Source organism: Pleurodeles waltl, unplaced genomic scaffold (genome assembly GCF_031143425.1).
Source record: "Pleurodeles waltl isolate 20211129_DDA unplaced genomic scaffold, aPleWal1.hap1.20221129 scaffold_37, whole genome shotgun sequence".
NCBI classification, from domain to species: Eukaryota; Metazoa; Chordata; class Amphibia; order Caudata; family Salamandridae; genus Pleurodeles; species Pleurodeles waltl.
In genome coordinates, this window is record NW_027150076.1 from 437,526 (window position 1) to 456,623 (window position 19,098).

Consider the following 19,098-nt stretch of genomic DNA (forward strand, 5'->3'; position numbering starts at 1 on the left):
TGCACCAAGATAAAAGTACTGGTGATACACGAGCAGCAGGTGCAGTGCACCGGGGCACAAGTACTGGCGATACTTACATGAGCAGCATGTGCAGTGCACCGTGACACAAGTACTGGTGATACTTACATAAGCAGCAGGTGCAGTGCACCAGGACACAACTACTGGCGATGCTAACACTAGCAGTAGGTGCAGTGCACCAGGACACAAGTACTGGTGATACATGAGCAGCATGTGCAGTGCACCGAGACACAAGTACTGGTGATACTTGAGCAGCAGGTGCTGTGCACCGGGACACAAGTGCTGGTGATAATAACATGAGCAGCCGGTGCAGTGCACCGGGACAGAAGTACTGGCGATGTTAACATGAGCAGCAGGTGCAGTGCACTGGGACACAAGTACTGGCGATGTTAACATGAGCAGCAGGTGCAGTGCACCAGAACCAAGTACTAATGATGCATGAGCGGCAGGTGCAGTGCACCAGGACACAAGTACTGTTGATACATGAGCAGCAGGTGCAGTGCGCTGGGACACAAGTATAGGTGATACATGAACAGCAGGTGCAGTGCTCCGGGACACAAGTACTGGTGATACATGAGCAGGAGGTGCAGTGCACCGGGACAGAAGTACTGGTGATACTTACATGAGCAGCAGATGCAGTGCACCGGGACAGAAGTACTGGTGATACACGAGCAGCAGGTGCAGTGCACCAGGACACAAGTACTGGTGAAACTTACACGAGCAGCAGGTGCAGTGCACCGGGACACTAGTACTGGTGATACTTACATGAGCAGCAGGTGCATTGCACAGGGAAACAAGTACTGGTGATAAATGAGCAGCATATGCAGTGCACCGGGACACAAGTACTGGCGATGTTAACATGAGCAGCATATGCAGTGCACCGGGACACAAGTACTGGTGATACTTACTTGAGCAGCAGGTGCTGTGCACCGGGACACAAGTGCTGGTGATAATAACATGAGCAGCATGTGCAGTGCACCGGGACACAAGTACTGGCGATGTTAACATGAGCAGCAGATGCAGTGCGCCAGGACACAAGTACTGGTGGTACTTACATGAGCAGCAGGTGCAGTGCACTGGGACACAAGTACTGGTGATACTTACATAAGCAGCAGGTGCAGTGCACCAGGACACAACTACAGGCGATGCTAACATTAGCAGTAGGTGCAGTGCACCAGCACACAAGTACTGGTGATACATGAGCAGCATGTGCAGTGCTCCAGGACACAAGTACTGGTGATACATGAGCAGCATGTGCAGTGCACCGAGACACAAGTACTGATGATACTTACTTGAGCAGCAGGTGCAGTGCACCGGGACACAAGTGCTGGTGATAATAACATGAGTAGCAGGTGCAGTGCACCGGGACAGAAGTACTGGCGATGTTAACATGAGCAGCAGGTGCAGTGCACCAGAACCAAGTACTAATGATGCATGAGCGGCGGGTGCAGTGCACCAGAACCAAGTACTAATGATGCATGAGCGGAAGGTGCAGTGCACCAGGACACAAGTACTGGTGATACATGAGCAGCAAGTGCAGTGCACCAGGACACAAGTACAGGTGATACATGAGCGGCAGGTGCAGTGCACCGGGACACAAGTACTGGTGATACTTGAGCAGCAGGTGCAGTGCACCGGGACAGAAGTACTGGCGATGTTAACATGAGCAGCATGTGCAGTGCACCAGGACACAAGTACAGGTGATACATGAGCAGCAGGTGCAGTGCAGCGGGACAGAAGTACTGGTGATACACGAGCAGCAGGTGCAGTGCACCAGGACACAAGTACTGGTGAAACTTACACGAGCAGCAGGTGCAGTGCACCGGGACACTAGTACTGGTGATACTTACATGAGCAGCAGGTGCATTGCACAGGGAAACAAGTACTGGTGATAAATGAGCAGCATATGCAGTGCACCGGGACACAAGTACTGGCGATGTTAACATGAGCAGCATATGCAGTGCACCGGGACACAAGTACTGGTGATACTTACTTGAGCAGCAGGTGCTGTGCACCGGGACACAAGTGCTGGTGATAATAACATGAGCAGCATGTGCAGTGCACCGGGACACAAGTACTGGCGATGTTAACATGAGCAGCAGATGCAGTGCGCCAGGACACAAGTACTGGTGGTACTTACATGAGCAGCAGGTGCAGTGCACTGGGGCACAAGTACTGGTGATACTTACATAAGCAGCAGGTGCAGTGCACCAGGACACAACTACAGGCGATGCTAACATTAGCAGTAGGTGCAGTGCACCAGCACACAAGTACTGGTGATACATGAGCAGCATGTGCAGTGCTCCAGGACACAAGTACTGGTGATACATGAGCAGCATGTGCAGTGCACCGAGACACAAGTACTGATGATACTTACTTGAGCAGCAGGTGCAGTGCACCGGGACACAAGTGCTGGTGATAATAACATGAGTAGCAGGTGCAGTGCACCGGGACAGAAGTACTGGCGATGTTAACATGAGCAGCAGGTGCAGTGCACCAGAACCAAGTACTAATGATGCATGAGCGGCGGCTGCAGTGCACCAGAACCAAGTACTAATGATGCATGAGCGGAAGGTGCAGTGCACCAGGACACAAGTACTGGTGATACATGAGCAGCAAGTGCAGTGCACCAGGACACAAGTACAGGTGATACATGAGCGGCAGGTGCAGTGCACCGGGACACAAGTACTGGTGATACTTGAGCAGCAGGTGCAGTGCACCGGGACAGAAGTACTGGCGATGTTAACATGAGCAGCATGTGCAGTGCACCAGGACACAAGTACAGGTGATACATGAGCAGCAGGTGCAGTGCAGCGGGACAGAAGTACTGGTGATACACGAGCAGCAGGTGCAGTGCACCAGGACACAAGTACTGGTGAAACTTACACGAGCAGCAGGTGCAGTGCACCGGGACACTAGTACTGGTGATACTTACATGAGCAGCAGGTGCATTGCACAGGGAAACAAGTACTGGTGATAAATGAGCAGCATATGCAGTGCACCGGGACACAAGTACTGGCGATGTTAACATGAGCAGCATATGCAGTGCACCGGGACACAAGTACTGGTGATACTTACTTGAGCAGCAGGTGCTGTGCACCGGGACACAAGTGCTGGTGATAATAACATGAGCAGCATGTGCAGTGCACCGGGACACAAGTACTGGCGATGTTAACATGAGCAGCAGATGCAGTGCGCCAGGACACAAGTACTGGTGGTACTTACATGAGCAGCAGGTGCAGTGCACTGGGGCACAAGTACTGGTGATACTTACATAAGCAGCAGGTGCAGTGCACCAGGACACAACTACAGGCGATGCTAACATTAGCAGTAGGTGCAGTGCACCAGCACACAAGTACTGGTGATACATGAGCAGCATGTGCAGTGCTCCAGGACACAAGTACTGGTGATACATGAGCAGCATGTGCAGTGCACCGAGACACAAGTACTGATGATACTTACTTGAGCAGCAGGTGCAGTGCACCGGGACACAAGTGCTGGTGATAATAACATGAGTAGCAGGTGCAGTGCACCGGGACAGAAGTACTGGCGATGTTAACATGAGCAGCAGGTGCAGTGCACCAGAACCAAGTACTAATGATGCATGAGCGGCGGCTGCAGTGCACCAGAACCAAGTACTAATGATGCATGAGCGGAAGGTGCAGTGCACCAGGACACAAGTACTGGTGATACATGAGCAGCAAGTGCAGTGCACCAGGACACAAGTACAGGTGATACATGAGCGGCAGGTGCAGTGCACCGGGACACAAGTACTGGTGATACTTGAGCAGCAGGTGCAGTGCACCGGGACAGAAGTACTGGCGATGTTAACATGAGCAGCATGTGCAGTGCACCAGGACACAAGTACTGATGATACATGAGCGGCAGGTGCAGTGCACCGGGACACAAGTACAGGTGATACATGAGCGGCAGGTGCAGTGCACCGGGACACAACTACTGGGGATACCATGAAGAGACCTTGGCTGCGTGTCAGCTACTGCGCATGCGCGGGAGAGAAGTGTCGCGTGCTACTGCGCGAGCCGGGGATAGCTCCGTCGTGCTTTACTGCACGTGCCCGGGAGAAAGGTGTCCTGTCTTATGACGTATTTCAAAAAGTGTAGTGTCTTTACTGCGCATCCTGAAGAGCTAAGTGCCGTGTCTCTAGTACGCATGCCCATTAGATAAGTAAGGGGAGGTCTCTTAATTACGTAGGACCATGAGATAAGGGTCTTTGCAGCGCATGCCCGAGAGATAAGTGTTCCCGCTGCTAAGATCTTGTGTGCCAGGAGAACGCCGTGATCCGAAAGTTCTCCTAATAGACAAAATAAAAACCTCACCGGAAGTGGCTGGACACCACTGTTTGGCACATGCGCAGACTGCCCACAGGCACCAGACGTAAAAAGGAACTACTCTCGCACATGCGCAGACTGCCCCAGTTACCGAGAGGAGACACTACTCTCCCGCACATGCGCAGACTGCACCAGTTACCGAGTGTAGACACTACTCTCCCGCACATGCGCAGACTGCCCGAGTCGCCGGAGGACGAGAAGGAGCCTTTGTTTGGGCCTCGTCGGAAACTGAAAAGGTAACAAGGGGCCCGGAATTCTGTTATTTCACCTGCGTTTCATGTAGGAGACACAAACACCAGCCCCCAGCCCCTTACACAGCTCCAGGCCGAGACAGACAGGACTGAAGGGAGCTCTGGGGGTGATGCAGCCGGGGCCCCCCAAAAGAGGCAGAAACTCATTAAGCAAAACCCAACACAAAACAAACAATCTGCTCTGCTTCTCACTCACTCCCCTCCTGCACTGTCACTCACTCCCTACACTCCCTCTCACTCACTCCCGTCCTGCACTGTCACTCCCCTCCTGCACTCTCACTCACTGCACTGTCACTCACTCCCTCTCACTCACTATTTGCACTGCCTCTCACTCACTCCCTTCCTGTACTGTCAATCACTCCCTGCACTGCCTCTCACTCGCTCCCCTTCCATTCACTCTTTGCACTGCCTCTCACTCACTCCCCTCCTGCACTGCAACTCACTCCCTGCACTCTCTCTCACTCACTATTCCATTGCCTCTCCCTCACTCCCTGCACTGCCTCTCACTCACTGTTTGCACTGCCTCTCACTCACTGTTTGCACTGCTTCTCACTCACTCCCTTCCGGCACTGTCACTCACTCCCTGCACTGCCTCTCACTCACTGTTTGCACTGCCTCTCACTCACTCCCTTCCGGCACTGTCACTCACTCCCTGCACTGCCTCTCACTCATTGTTTGCACTGCCTCTCACTCACTCCCTGCACTGCCTCTCACTCATTGTTTGCACTGCCTCTCACTCACTCCCTTCCTGCACTGTCACTCACTCCCCACCTCTTAACCTTTTCCTGCAGTGCCACTGAAACCTCTTCCTTAGAGGAAGAACTCCTATTCTGTCCCCCATGATCTCCATGGATGCTTGTAGTGCTTTGTTTATCCCACTATGTTACTCATTTATGTACACAGTTTGATGTGCTCCCAAATTGATCTTCCTGTGTCGTTATCTTAGGTCTCCCTAGAGGCAACTTGCTGTTCTTGTGAACTTTAGGAATAAGGTAAAACAGACTGTTTTGATTAATATGTCTTCAGGAATCTGAATTCATCATAGCTAATGTGTCCTTGATCTCTTCATCCCACTAAATCATTAGTGAAATCTTGTTTTTCATTCAGATAATAAGCCTTCTCATCTTTTTTATAGCACTCAGTATTTGAAAGTTGACTATATGATTCCTGCATATTCAGCTCAATCGGCCATAGTACTGCATTGCTGCCTTTGTCATGCACCTATCACACAATCTTTGTTATCTCTCAATTTAGTGCTGGTCTGGTTATAATTATCCACAGCACTGTTGAGATGTAGCCAATCTCTTCCTGGTTGTTTTTATTTTCAAACTGCAAAGTTCTCTAATCACTTTTTTCTGAAAACACATCTATGCTATCGGGTGAAATAATGAGTACAAAGAGTGGTCCAGTGTTTTGCTTTTCACTAATGACCGAGCTCACAAAAAATCTCTGGAATGCACTTCTTAGTTCAAAGAATACATTTATTATTTCACCACAAGGTTCCTAAAAGGAGATTAGTATGTTAAAAGCACACGTTTAAAAATAGCCACAGCAATGAAAGGAAAATATACCAAAATGATTCTCCACTGCAATATGCATAGCAAATATATGTAATGCAAAGCAAATAATGAATTAAAAATGCATCACCGTAGGGCCTGTCAGGTCCTTCATTTTCTCATGACAGCAAGACAATGACCCGATTCGACTGCGAAAGAGATCTCTAACCTCACGGGAAAGATATCAGGCATCCGACATCTAGAATCCTGATTGAGGCCACTCACCCGCTCACTGTCGCAGTGGGTCTTTTTATATCTTAAAAAAAAACAAAAAGAGCTTTCTGGAAAAACCTTCTCGTTTTGTAATTCAAACATGCTGGCTAGTTTAGGTCAGGGTTGAAAGAAACAGGTTGGAACTGGCCAGTTTCCCAAGGTGTCTCTCCCAAGCCTAAGCCGTTCCCTGCTGTACAAAAAACATCAGTCTAATACATCCTTATCATGCTGACTAACACCTCCTTATTATTGTAGGAAAGTACCATCTTGCCTGGCATGTTACCCCCATATTTCACTGTATATATGTTGTTTTAGTCTATGTGTCACTGGGACCCTGCCAGGCAGGGCCCCAGTGCTCATAAGTATGTGCCCTGTATGTGTTCCCTGTGTGATGACTAACTGTTTCACTGAGGCTCTGCTAACCAGAACCTCAGTGGTTATGCTCTCTCTGCTTTCCAAATTTGTCACTAACAGGCTAGTGACTAAATTTACCAATTCACATTGGCATACTGGTACACCCATATAATTCCCTAGTATATGATACTGAGGTACCCAGGGTATTGGGGTTCCAGGAGATCCCTATGGGCTGCAACATTTCTTTTGCCACCCGTAGGGAGCTCTGACAATTCTTACACAGGTCTGCCACTGCAGCCTGCGTGAAATAACGTCCACTTTATTTCACAGCCATTTACCACTGCACTTAAGTAACTTATAAGTCACCTATATGTCTAACCTTCACCTGGTGAAGGTTGGGTGCAAAGTTACTTAGTGTGTGGGCACCCTGGCACTAACCAAGGTGCCCCCACATCGTTCAGGGCAAATTCCCCGGACTTTGTGAGTGCGGGGACAACATTACACACGTGCACTATACATCGGTCACTACCTATGTATAGCGTCACAATGGTAACTCCGAACATGGCCATGTACATGTCTAAGATGCCCCGGGTCTCTAGCACAGAACCCGGGTACTGCCAAACTGCCTTTCCGGGGTCTCCACTGCAGCTGTTGCCAACCCCTCAGACAGGTTTCTGCCCTCCTGGGGTACAGGCAGCCCTGGCCCAGGAAGGCAGAACAAAGGACTTCCTCTGAGAGAGGGTATAACACCCTCTTCCTTTGGAAATAGGTGTGAGGGCTGGGGAGGAGTAGCCTCCCCCAGCCTCTGAAACGCTTTGATGGGCACGGATGGTGCCAATCTCTGCATAAGCCAGTCTACACCGGTTCAGGGATCCCCCAGCCCTGCTCTGGCGCAAAACTGGACAAAGGAAAGGGGAGTGACCACTCCCCTGACCTGCACCTCTCAGGGGAGGTGCCCAGAGCTCCTCCAGTGTTTCCCAGACCTCTGCCATCTTGGAAACAGAGGTGTTGGGGGCACACTGGACTGCTCTGAGTGGCCAGTGCCAGCAGGTGACGTCAGAGGCTCCTTCTGATAGGCTTTTACCTCTCTTGGTAGCCAATCCTCCTTCCTAGGTAGCCAAACCTCCTTTTCTGGCTATTTAGGGTCTCTGCTTTGGGGATTTCACCAGATAACGAATGCAAGAGCTCATCAGAGTTCCTCTGCATCTCCATCTTCACATTCTGCCAAATGATCGACTGCTGACTGCTCAGGAAGCCTGCAAAACCGCATCAAAGTAGCAAGACGACTACTAGCAACCTTGTATCGCCTCATCCTGCCGGCTTTCTCGACTGTTTCCAGGTGGTGCATGCTCTGGGGGTAGCCTGCCTCCTCTCTGCACCAGGAGCTCTGAAGAAATCTCCTGTGGGTCGACGGAATCTTCCCCTTGCTAACGCAGGCATCAGAAGACTGCAACACTGCAGTGCACAACCTTCTGAGTTGTCCTCCGGCGTCGTGGGACTTTGCATGGACTCTGGTTCACTCTTCTTCCAAGTGCCTGTAAGGGTACTTTTGCGGGTGCTGCCTGCTTCTGTGAGGGCTCCCTGAGTTGCTGGGGGCCCCCTCTGTCTCCTCCTCCAAGTGGTGACATCCTGGTCCCTCCTGGGCCACAGCAGCACCCAAAAACCTCTACAGTGACCCTTACAGCTAGCAAGGCTTGTTTGCGGTCTTTCTGCATGGGAACACCTCTGCAAGCTTCATCGCGACGTGGGACATCCATCTTCCAAAGGAGAAGTCCCTAGCTCTCTTCTTTCTTGCAGAACTCCAAGCTTCTTCCATCCAGTGGCAGCTTCCTTGCATCCTCAGCTGGCATTTCCTGGGCTCCTGCCCACTCTCGACACTGTCGCGATTACTGGACTTGGTCCCTTTGTCTTACAGGTACTCAGGTCCGGAAATCCACTGTTGTTGCATTGCTGGTGTTTGTTCTTCCTGCAGAATCCCCCTATCACGACTTCTGTGCTCTCTGGTGGTAGTAGGTGCACTTGGCACTCACTTTTCAGGGTCTTGGGGTGGGCTATTTTTCTAACCCTCACTGTTTTCTTACAGTCCCAGCGACCCTCTACAAGCTCACATATGTTTGGGGTCCATTCGTGGTTTGCATTCCACTTTTGGAGTATATGGTTTGTGTTGCCCCTATACCTATGTGCTCCTATTGCAATCTACTGTAATTCTACACTGCTTGCATTACTTTTCTTGCTGTTACTTGCATAATTTTGGTTTGTGCACATATATCTTGTGTATATAACTTATCCTCATACCGAGGGTACTCACTGATATACTTTTGGCACATTGTCATAAAAATAAAGTACCTTTATTTTTAGTAATTCTGTGTATTGTGTTTTCTTATGATATTGTGCATATGACACCAGTGGTATAGTAGGAGCTTTACATGTCTCCTAGTTCAGCCTAAGCTGCTTTGCCATAGCTACCTTCTATCAGTCTAAGCTGATAGAAACACCTCTTCTACACTAATAAGGGATAACTGGACCTGGCACAAGGTGTAAGTATCTCTGGTACCCACTACAAGCCAGGCCAGCCTCCTACAATTATGTACTAGCTCTTCGGTGAGAAAGAGCTCGAAAACAAGAAAGAATGCACAGTTTACAATGTGGAAAATCACGGGCAGCTTCAACATGGCAGTGTCTAATGCTACAATAATGTCAGTAGGCAGAATTAATCTAAAGCTAAACTGAATACAAAATGTAGTCTGTAACTGGTAACACTGGACAGCTAATCCTGGTGCAAAATGGTGCAACACAAAGTCAGTGGTCAAAACACACATTTCACTACATCCAGGTCTAAATGTGGTACCTCCTTCTTCAGTAATTTATATAGTCTCACTCTGACTATAATATTTTCAGTAATACTCCCAGTGCTGCTTGCACTTTTATTCTCCAGTTCCAATAATTCTTTCATTAAGTCTAAATCTGATTTCAGCAAATTCTGTACCCAGTATTGGTGGAGTCTCAGTATTTTACACAAATTACTAACATTGTTTTTATAAACTTTCATTAGCTCGAGTTCCTACTATATTTATACAGATCTATTTTAGTCTGAATATAAGAAAATTCTGACTTTTCACAAAATGATGGTCCCAGAGTTGGTACCTTTATTTCTGTGCGTTCTTCTTCAATTATGAATGATGGAACTCTTGTTCTACTTCTGTAAATGGAGGGTGTGTGCCATAGAGAATGATGCTGAGCAAAGTTGTCTGTTGCGTTGGTGGCTGAGCGAAGTTGTGTGGTGGGATGGTGAAAGTAGTTCTGTTGATTAAGGTATACAGGTGCCATGTTGTGTAGTGACTCCAATGCATCTGTGAGAAGTTTGACCTGGCATCACTTCTGGATGGGGAGCCAGGGGAGCTGTCTGAGGTGGTGTGGTGTGGGTTCGGTGCAGGAGGTCGAGTATGAGTCTGGTGGTGGCATTTTGGATGGTTTGAAGTCTGTGTGGAAGATGGGATGGGACACTAGCGTAGAGTGTGTTGCCATAGTCCAATCTGCTTGTGATTAGTGCAAACATGATGGTATGTCTGGTGTCCAGTGGGAGCCACTTGAAGTTTTTACATAACATGAAGAGGATTTGGAAACATGAGGAGGTGACACTGTTGATCTGGGACTTCATGGTGAGGTTGGTGTCGAAGATGAGGCCTAGGTTCCTAGCTTAGTCAGTTGGGATGTGTGGGGTCCACGTTCAGGGGGAGTCACCAGGTGGAGTCCTAAGGTGAGCTTTTATTCCTGAGGATTAGCACTTCAGTTTTGTTGCTGTTAAACTTGAGGCAGTTTTGTTTCATCCAATTGGCCACGTTGATCATGCATTGTTTGAAGATTGTCTTGGTGCTGATGGTTTCATCTGAAAGGGAAATAATGAGCTGGGTGTCATCAGCATAGGAGATTATATTGATTCCATGGGATCTGATGATGTTAGCCAGAGGAGTCTTGTACCTGTTGAAAAGTGCCAGGCTGAGTGATGACCCGTGTGGGACTCTGCAGATGAGGTATTTGGTTTCTGATGTGAACAGTGTGAGCTTGACTTATTGAGTTCTTATGGAGAGGAAGGAGGCTATCCATTTCAGAGTTGGTCTGTGTATTCCTGCTGCTTGTAGTCTGGTGATGAGTGTGTGGTGGTAGACTGTTTTAAGGATGACAGAGAGTTCAAAGAGGATAAAGGCGGCTAGGGTTGGTGAATTCCTTGGCAATGGTAAAAATTCCTTCTAGTTATTTGAGCTGGATTCGATTCTCAGGGTCAGAGTCTTTTCTTGGTCTATATCAATTGATGTTTTTAGCTTCTAAGAGCGGCCTTGTAGGTGTTTCCATTTATGGTAACTTGGGTAGTTCTCCTTTTCTTTTCAAGTCAGCATTGTACCAGCTAGCCTGTTAGTTGGATCTTTTGGATTTGGGTTTTTCAGGGGCACTTTGGGTACTGGCGCAGGCGGTGATCCAGTGGATGAAGTTGTTTGTGTTGTTGGTGGAGTCTGGGTAGTTTAGTTGGAGGTTGGTGAGCCATTCCATTACTGTAACTTTATTTCAGCTGCACTGTAGGGTACTGTAGGGGTGGTTGGTCGCCCTGCTATGTGGTAGTGGATGATGGAGTGATCCGTCCATGTGAGTGGAGTGATGTGGCTGACTTTAACCTTGTCGCTGGAGGAGAAGTAGGGGTCCAGGGGGTGTCTGGTGATGTGGCAAGGGCTTATACAAGCTGGGTCAGATTGATGTTCTGTAGGCTTTCAAGCAGTTCTGTGGAGCTGGAGTACATTATGGCAGTCGCGATTAAACGTATTTTTTTTTAACCATTTTTATTTGTTTTTAACAAGAAGAGCTGGCAAAAACCCTAAAACATGCAAGTTAGTAGGTTTGCAGACTCAAAGGCAATTCCAAAAGGGCATTGCCTAACACTATTTCCAGCCCCAGTTTGTAGATCTGCAGAAAGGTGTGCAAAATAAGGGAATTGCTGGAATTCAAGCTCTACTATAGTAGGAACCCTAGCATAACCATAGAGGAAAATATCATTATATTAAGAGATTGCTGCCAAAATGTGTCACTGGACTACATGGCACTAAAGGGACAAGTGGCTCTGTCTACAGGATAAGTAGATTTATGAAGCAACCTGTCCCATGGACAAGTAAATATTTCATTAAATTCCACACCCCTACCACATCTATTCTATCAATAAACACACTGACCCAAGGAATAGCTGAGACACAGCTGGGTATCAACACAGCCTTTCAAGACTTTTATAAAATGCTTTACACCACTTCGATGCCTCCTGACCCAGCAGATAGTGCCTCTTTCTTCCCCCAGGTGGCATTGCCTGGGGTGCCTGCATATGATCGAGAGGCCCTTAGCGCCCCTATCTCAGCCACCCATGGAGCTCACCTTGTATAGACCATTGTCACTGCTAAACACTAAATGTAAAGTCCTAGTGCGTAGGCTGCTCCCATTGCTCCTGAGGTTATTGTAAACCGATCGATGTGGCGTCATTCCCTGGCGTAACACCTTCCTAAATATATATTGTTATTTTATATAATGGATGTCGCTCGAGAGCACTACCTATTTGCTGGCTGTCTGTCCCTGGATATCCGTCAGACCTTTGATACCCTGGGATGGGACTTCAAGATAGTTGAGCTGGCCAGATATGCAGTACACCAGCTTACCTACAGTGGGTCCAACTGTTATACACAGCACCCAAGGCCAGTGCTTGGACAGAGCCTTATATCTCTGACTTGCGGGTATCTCCCTTATCCTGACTAGAATAAGGTTCCCTACAGGGTGAAAACTGACTGCCAACCTAAGACCCCATTTCTACATTGGCTGTCGGGTGAGGATAGGACTTGCACTTAGCTTACAGTGATTGGTGTACACTATCACCATATCGCAGACCATTATGTGCCTCATACAGATTTTTTGGTTTTCGAATTTATTTCTTTGACCTATTTTGATGTTGAGTTCAAGTGAACCCCAACTACATTAAGGGGGTCATTCTGACCCTGACGGGCGGCGGAGGCCGCCCGCCAGAGTTCCCCCCTCCGAAATACCGCTCCGCGGTCGAAAGACCGCGGATGGTATTCTAAGTTTTTCCCTGGGCTGGCGGGCGGTCGGCAAAAGACCGCCCGCCAGCCCAGGGAAAAACTCCCTTCCCACGAGGATGCCGGCTCGTAATCGAGCCGGCGGAGTGGGAAGGTGCGACGGGTGCTGTTGCACCCGTCGCGTATTTCACTGTCTGCCAAGCAGACAGTGAAATACATTTAGGGGCCCTCTTACGGGGGCCCCTGCAGTGCCCATGCCAGTGGCATGGGCACTGCAGGGGCCCCCAGGGGCCCCGCGACCCCCCCTACCGCCATCCGGTTCCCGGCGGGCGGACCGCCGGGAACTGGATGGCGGTAGGGGGGGTCTAGCTGCGCCGCCTTGGAGGATTCCAATGGGCGGCGGTACACTGGCGGGAGACCGCCAGTGTTGCCGGTCCGACCGCGGCTTTACCGCCGCGGTCGGAATGCCCATTGGAGCACCGCCGGCTTGTCGGCGGTGCTCCCGCGGTCCACCAACCCGGCGGTCATTGACCGCCGCGGTTGGAATGAGGGCCTATGTCTCAATCAAGAGCATCTTCAGTTCCATCCCAGGATTTGATTTTTGAGGAGGATAGGTTGGAAACCTATACTGTAGAAGAGCTGAAAGCAGTTTGTAAAAACCTCAAAGTTCAGGTCAGAGACCTCACCAAAAAGTAGGAGCTACAAAAGGCGCTGAGGGCATGGGAAGCCACCAGAGGTGCCAGTGGGCAGTCTGAGGATCCAAATGGAGATTTTTCTGACACAAATTCTAGGGAAGATGTACTGAGGGTGCAGGAGCTGCCAGGGGGGGAGGTACCCCCTGTGCCAGCAGTGGTGGATCAGAAGGCCTGACTCCAGAGGAGTTGGAGGACAGGAGATAAGCCAGGAGGCACCAAATTGAGTTGGAGAGATTAAAAATGGAGCCTCCGAGGGAGCAGGGAACCATGGAGGAAAGAAAGATGCTTTTGGACCAAAGTGAAAGAGCTGGGTGTGAGGAGCAGGTCCAGCCAGGATGGTGGCAGCAATTCATCAGTGCAGTCAGACAGAATTGTGCACATTCCTAAAAACGTAGTGAGAGAGTACAAGAAGGGAGATGACATTCAGAGGTGGTTTCAGGGCTCTGTGACATCCATCCACATGAATGGGGTCCTTGAGAAGAATTGAGGGGCAGGATTGTGGAACCACTTCACAAAGGAGGGGAGGGATACTTTGTTAGCTTTTGGTAAGGGGGTACAACCTCACCTACGCTGACATGAAGGAGGCCCTCCTCACTCGGTATGGTCTCACTCCTGACAAGTACAGGGATCAGTTTAGGCAGAGTAAGAAAACTGAATCCCAGACCTGGTTAGAATGTGTAGATTCGTTTTGCAGAGCACTGGATGGTTGGATGAAGGGCAGTAATGTGACAGATTTTCAGAGGCTGTACAACTTAATTGCGTGGGAGCATTTGTCTAGGCTGTGTTTTGCAGAGCTGCGCCATCAATTGACTGATATTAAGCTGACTGAACCCAGGAAGCTTGCTATGGAGGCGGACTGCTGGGTGAGTACCAGAGTGCACAAAAAGGTATATGGGGGAGATTCTGAAAAAGGTGGGCAGGGTTCCCAGCAGCAGAGTGGGGGGAACAAGGTAAACAAAAGGAGTTTCCCAACGTGCCCCAATCTACTAACCCAGGTAGGAAATCTCACCCCCAGGAGATAAGAAACCATGGGCCTCTTCAGGAAAGCCTGCAGAGGCAGTGCTTTGCTTATGACCAGGAGGGTCACATGAAGGGAGATCCCAAATGTCCCAAGTGGACACCACCACCTAGCGGTGGGCAGACCAAGGGGTTGACCAGTGTAGCGCTTGGAGAGGAGGTGGTCCCAGGTGGGTGTGGGGATCCCACAAGGGACGGCGAGATGGTCCAGACAAACCTAATGCCTGATAACACTAAGAAATACAGGCAGCGGGTGACCATCAATGGGCAGAGAGTAGAAGCTCTCAGAGACACTAGAGCCAGTGTGACCATGGTCCAGTGTCACCTAGTGTCTGAAGAGCACATGGTTCCTGGTGTATTCCACCAAGTTGTTGCAGTGGACAAGTCGGAGCGCCACTGTAAGGTGGCACAGGTTCCCTTTGAGTGGGGCAGGATCTCAGGTTCCTTGAGGGTGGCTGTGAGTCCTAACATGCCAGTTGACTGTCTGCTAGGCAACGGCTTGGAGGCTTCCACGTGGAAGGAGGTGGAGCTCAGGTCGAACTTGGGGATGTTGGGGTTGCCAGAGTGAGCATGCCTGACCACTCGGTCCATGGCAGCTAGTCAGGGTGATCAGACAGACCTGGAGCCTGAAACAGTGCCCCAGATGACCACCAAGAGAAAGGGCAAAGGGCATGGGAAACCCACCCCAGAAGGTCCCACGGTCTGGGAGGAGGCTGACCTCGAGGGGGAAGCCCCAGCACCTACAGGGGAGCAAGTGGCTGAACTGAGAGACTTAGCTGAGCTGACCCATTGGCAGCAAGAGCGGGGTCCCATTAGAGAGGATTTCTGCACAGAGCAGAAGGTGTGCCCTACTCTCATGGGTCTTAGGCAGCAGGCCAAAGACCAGGACGCTGGTGCTGAGCCCAAAGGATCACCTGATATACAGGGAGAATGATCTTCTGTATAGCGATCCTAAGATTGTTGAACTTGGGCAGCCCGTGTGCTGGTGGTACCCCAGCGCTTCAGAGCCTTCCTACCAGGTTTGGCTCATGATATGCCTTTGGCAGTACATTTGGGGCACAGCAAGACCTTTGCCAGGCTTGTTACCCACTTTCATTGGCCTCAGATGAGAAAACATTGAGACGCGTTCTGTGGATCCTGCCAGACTTGCCAAGCAAGTGGCAAAAGTGGAGGGAAATGTAAGGCCCCCCTCCCCCAAACATTTCCTGTTGTGAGCACCCCTTTTGCTTTGACATAGTGGGGCCTCTGGACCCCAAGACAGCCCTAGGCAACAAGTTCATCCTGGTCATGGTGGACCATGGTACCCAGTACCCGGAACCTATCCCTCTGAGAACAGTGACAGTGCCCGTTGTGGCCAAGGCACTGATGGGATCTTTACCTGAGTGAGTTTCCCCAAGGAGGTGGTATCTGACCGGGGTACCAACATTATGTCCATGAACATAAAGACCATGTGGAAGGAATGTGGAGTAAACTACAAATTCACCACTCCTTAACGCCCCCAAAGTAACAGGTTGGTTGAAAGATTCAAACGCACCCTGAAAGGCATGATTGGGGGTCTGTAAGACTCCATGAGGCGTAAGTGGGACGTCCTCTTACCATGCCTTCTCTTTGCCTACCAGGATGTACCACAGAAGGGGTTGGCTTTAGCCCCTTTGAACTGTTGTATGGGCACCCGGTCAAAGGACCTCTGAGTCTGGTGAAAGAGGGCTGGAAGCAAGCTCCTAGGAAGCCACCCCAGGATGTATTTAGTTACATGCTGGCCTTCCGAAACCAGACCGCCCGCTTCAGGAAGCTCGCACAAGAGAACCATGAGGCAAGCCAGGAGGATGAAACTCTGGTACGACCAGAATACCACTCTGGTTGAGTTTCAGCCTGGCCAAAAAGTGTGGGTCATGGCCCCCATAGAGCCTTGTGCTCTGCAGGACAGGTGGTCAGGGCCATTTGAGGTGAAGGAGTGCAAGAGTGACGTCACCTACTTTGTGGACTTGCAGGCTCCTAGGAACCCCTTGAGGGCTCTACATGTGAACCGCCTCAAACCTCACTTTGAGAAGTCCAAGTTAACCATGCTTCTGGCTACAGATGATGGTGCAGAAGAGGATAGTGAACCTCTCCCTGACCTCCTGTCTGCCAAGGAGCAGGATGGGTCAGTAGAAGGCATAGTCCTCTCCCCTTCTCTGACTCTAGAACAGCAGAGTGAGTGTCGCCAGTTACTAAAACACTTTGCCACTCTATTCACACTCACTTCAGGTGTCAACCATCTATGCTTGTATGATGTGGACACTGGGGACAGCCTGCCTGTGAAAAACAAAGTTTACAGGTTGGCTGATAGATTGAAAGCCAGCATCAAGGAAGATGATGACTTTAGGGGTGATTGAGCGCTCTAGCAGCCCTTGGTCCAGCCCAGTGGTCTTGGTACCCAAACCTGCTGCATCTAGTGCCACACCAGGACTTCGGTTCTGTGTGGACTACCGGGTGCTCAGTGCCGTCACCAAAACAGACACCCACCCCTTCCCAGAGCTGATGAGCTCACAGATCGGTTGGGGGCAGCCAAGTTCCTCAGCACATTTGATTTAACGTCTGGGTACTGGCAGATTGCTTTAACCGAGGGGGCCAAGGAGAGGTCAGCATTCTCAACAACAGAGGGGCACTTCCAGTTCCCGGTCAGGCCCTTCCAGAGGCTGGTCAATCAGGTCCTGGCTGGGCTTGAAAACTTCAGTGCCGCCTACCTTAACGACATTGTTGTTTTCAGCTCAAGTTGGAAGGACCACTTGCACCACCTCTGGGAAATGTTGAAGGCGCTGCAAGCTGCAGGCCTCACTATCAAGGCCAGTAAGTGCCAGATAGGGCAGGGGTCGGTGGTGTACTTAGGACACCAGGTTGAAAGTGTCCAGGAGGCACCCCTACAACCCAAAATTTATGCCATTCGGGCTTTGGCACCCCCCCCAAGAACCAGATAGAGGTGAGAGCCTTCTTAGGCCTCACCGGGTACTACAGAAGGTTTGTCAAGGAATATGGCACCAGTGTTGCCCCCTTGACAGAGCTGACTTCTAAGCAGCAGCCTAGACAGGTGATCTGAACTGAGGCATGCCAGACCCCGTTTGACACCCTGAAGGAGGCCATGTGAACAGCGCCCGTCCTCCAGCCTCTAACTTCTCCAAGGAGTTTGTGGTACAGACAGATGCTTCTGCGCATGGTGTGGAAGCAGTACTTTCACTCTCTAGACCAGCCTGTAGTCTTCCTTAGCAGGAGACTACTCCCCAGGGAACAGAAGTGGAGTGCAATTGAAAGGGAAGCTTTTGCTGTGGTCTGGGCACTGAAGAAGCTAAGACCCTACTTGTTTGGGTTTCACTTCCGCGTTCAGACCGACCACAGGTCCACAGGCCCCTCAGATGGATAATGCAGATGAGGGGTGAGAACCCAAAACTGCTGAGGTTGTCCATTTCCCTACAGGGGATGGACTTTATGGTGGAACACCGCCCTGGCACAGAACACGCCAACACTGATAGTGTGTCCATGTTCTTCTGCCTTAGTGACGAGGACTCCCCAGGGGTTGAGTAGTTCCCCCTACGCTCAGCTGGAGGGACATGTGTTTGACCTGGCAGCTTTTTGGCGGTCTCCCCTGTCTTTTTGCCTTCTGACCTCCTGGTTTTATGGTGTACTGGACTCTGTTTTTGCTGGTTTATTGTCTCTGCGCACTGTACCAATGCTAATCAGTGGTAAAGTGCAAGTGCTCCCCATATAAGTTGTACTGTGGATTTGGTACTAATAAGTCCCTAGTGAAGTGCACTAGAGGTGCCCAGGGCCTGTAAATCAAATGCTACTAGTGGGCCTGCAGCACTGGTTGTGCCACCCACTTTGGTTGCCCTGTAAGCATGGCCCAGACCTGCCACTGCAGTGTCTGTGTTTGCCGTTTTCAACTGCTAATTCGACTTGGCAAGTGTACCCACTTGCCAGGCCTAAACCTTCCCTTTTACTACATGTAAGACACCCCTAAGGTAGGCCGTAGGCCCAGTGCATGGGCAGTGCAGGGGCCTCTGACACCCCCATTCCGCCAAACTTTCCATGGCGGGCCGACCGTCATAAAAAGGCTGGCAGAATGGAGACTCGTAATCCCCCGGGCGGTGCTGCATGCCACCCTGGTGGATTACGACCAGCGGGACCGCCAGGATGCCGACTGGCAGCAACCTAGTGGTGTCAGTGGTCCGACTGTGGCGGCTCCGCCACGGTCTTAATGTGACTGCCGGACTTGCACGAGCGTGGAGGTCTGACCACCACCGCGGGCCTGGCAGTCCTAGGACCACAATCAATCAATCAATCAGGAATTTGTAAAGTACACTACTCACCCGTAAGGCGCTGAGGGGGGTGGGGGGGAGGTGCTGCTACTTCTCGAACAGCCAGGTCTTGAGAAGTTTCCTGAAGGTAAGGAGGTCTTTGGTCTGACGCAGGTGGGTAGGAAGAGTGTTCCACGTTTTGGCGGTGAGGTGCGAGAATGATCTACCACCGGTTGTAGTTCTGCCGACGCGTGGGACGGTTGTGAGGGCAAGGTCGGCGGAGCAGAGATGTCGGGTCGGGGTATGACCGCTAGG

The 19,098-nt window shown here is 50.4% G+C and overlaps 1 protein-coding gene across 1 annotated transcript in view; it reads left to right on the plus strand.

Annotated features, from left to right (window-relative positions):
* Positions 1-4,385: 4,385 nt before the first annotated feature.
* LOC138276122 (uncharacterized) overlaps positions 4,386-19,098 on the plus strand; it is a 39,629-nt gene continuing 24,916 nt past the window's right edge. Inside the window, exon 1 of the mRNA XM_069219168.1 lies at positions 4,386-4,603. Within this exon, the coding sequence (XP_069075269.1) occupies positions 4,386-4,603 (218 nt within the window). The remainder of the gene's footprint in view (positions 4,604-19,098) is intronic.